The 1,223-nt window shown below is 44.6% G+C and overlaps 1 protein-coding gene across 3 annotated transcripts in view; it reads right to left on the reverse strand.

Annotated features, from left to right (window-relative positions):
• LOC101848278 (PHD finger protein 20-like protein 1) overlaps positions 1-1,223 on the reverse strand; it is an 11,379-nt gene that overhangs the window by 2,233 nt on the left and 7,923 nt on the right. For all 3 annotated transcript variants that reach the window (XM_035968863.1, XM_013080601.2, XM_013080603.2), the window contains exons 5-6: positions 1,068-1,152; positions 395-489 (exon numbers count right to left, since the gene is read on the reverse strand). In XM_035968863.1, the coding sequence (XP_035824756.1) occupies positions 395-489; positions 1,068-1,152 (180 nt within the window). The remainder of the gene's footprint in view (positions 1-394; positions 490-1,067; positions 1,153-1,223) is intronic.

Below are 1,223 nucleotides of genomic sequence, written 5' to 3' on the forward strand. Positions count from 1 at the left end.
GACACAACGTTAGGGTCAAGGTCAGGGAACGTGCAATTTTTGCCAGTACTAATCGTGGGCACTTAGCAATGGTCTGGCAATACAAGTTCTAATTACTTCTTCTATTGTAGTAATACGCCAGTGCTCTGTGTGGGTGTGTGATTATCCTATTTAGAATGTACTTGATACGTCTGCTTTTGATAAAGGCCACCATGTGACTGATGGAGGTATGGTAAGTTAGGGGAGAGAGAGAGAGAGAGAGAGAGAGAGGGAGAGAGAGAGAGAGAGAGACAGAGAGAGAGAGACAGAGAGAGACAGAGACAGACGCGCACACAGAAGAGAAAGGAATGAGTAAGAGAGACGGGGGGGAGGGGCGCGATAATGCATGATGAGACTGTCGTGTCTTAGTGCCTACCGCTGCAGTCTCCCCCATCCCTTCGGGCAGCGGCTGGATGTTGATTGGCTGGATCAGACGAGAGATGCCATCGTAGAAGATCACCTCATACGAGCCTGTGGGGTTAAACGAAAATTGTGTTTCTAAATCAGAAGAGCACACATGACCTTTCATCTAAAGAGCGCTGGTATGCATGTTCATTTTAGCTTTAGTTAAGAGTTTTACAGCACTTGCAACAAAATTATAAGGGCTTATAGGAGTTGAAGAATAGAGGAGTTATAAGAGAGTAACAAACACAAAAAAGAAAGAGGGGAGATAAGGACGATACATGTTTGATACTGATAGGAAAGAAGAAGAAAACCACACCAGAGCAATCGCCAACCACCCACGAATTGGTCAAAGCTGATACAGAGTTGGTGGTTGGAGGGCGCCACTGGTAGGTCCTGTCTCTTTACTTTCCATTTGTTGTTTCTGTCTGTGTGTCTTACTTTTTCTACGGCACTAATTGACTGCTATGACAACAACAATCACAACAATAACAAAAACTATGACAACAAAAACAAAGACAAAATTGACAATAACAACGACAAAAAAAACCAACAAAAAAACAAACCCCAAAACAATAACAATAACAACGACAACAAAAACAACACCAACGACGGCAACTACAACGACAACGACAACAACAACTCACCATCATCCATCAATCTGTTGACCTTGGCCGGATACTTCTTACAGTCTGTCCACTTGGCCAGCACACGCTCACCCGCTCTGTAGATCTGTTAGGTTGGAGGGGGGAGAGAGGAGGGGGAAGAGGGGGAGAGGAAGAGAGAGAGATTGAGAGAGAGAG

The sequence above is a fragment of the Aplysia californica genome, unplaced genomic scaffold (assembly GCF_000002075.1).
Source record: "Aplysia californica isolate F4 #8 unplaced genomic scaffold, AplCal3.0 scaffold00092, whole genome shotgun sequence".
In the NCBI taxonomy this organism is placed as follows: domain Eukaryota; kingdom Metazoa; phylum Mollusca; class Gastropoda; order Aplysiida; family Aplysiidae; genus Aplysia; species Aplysia californica.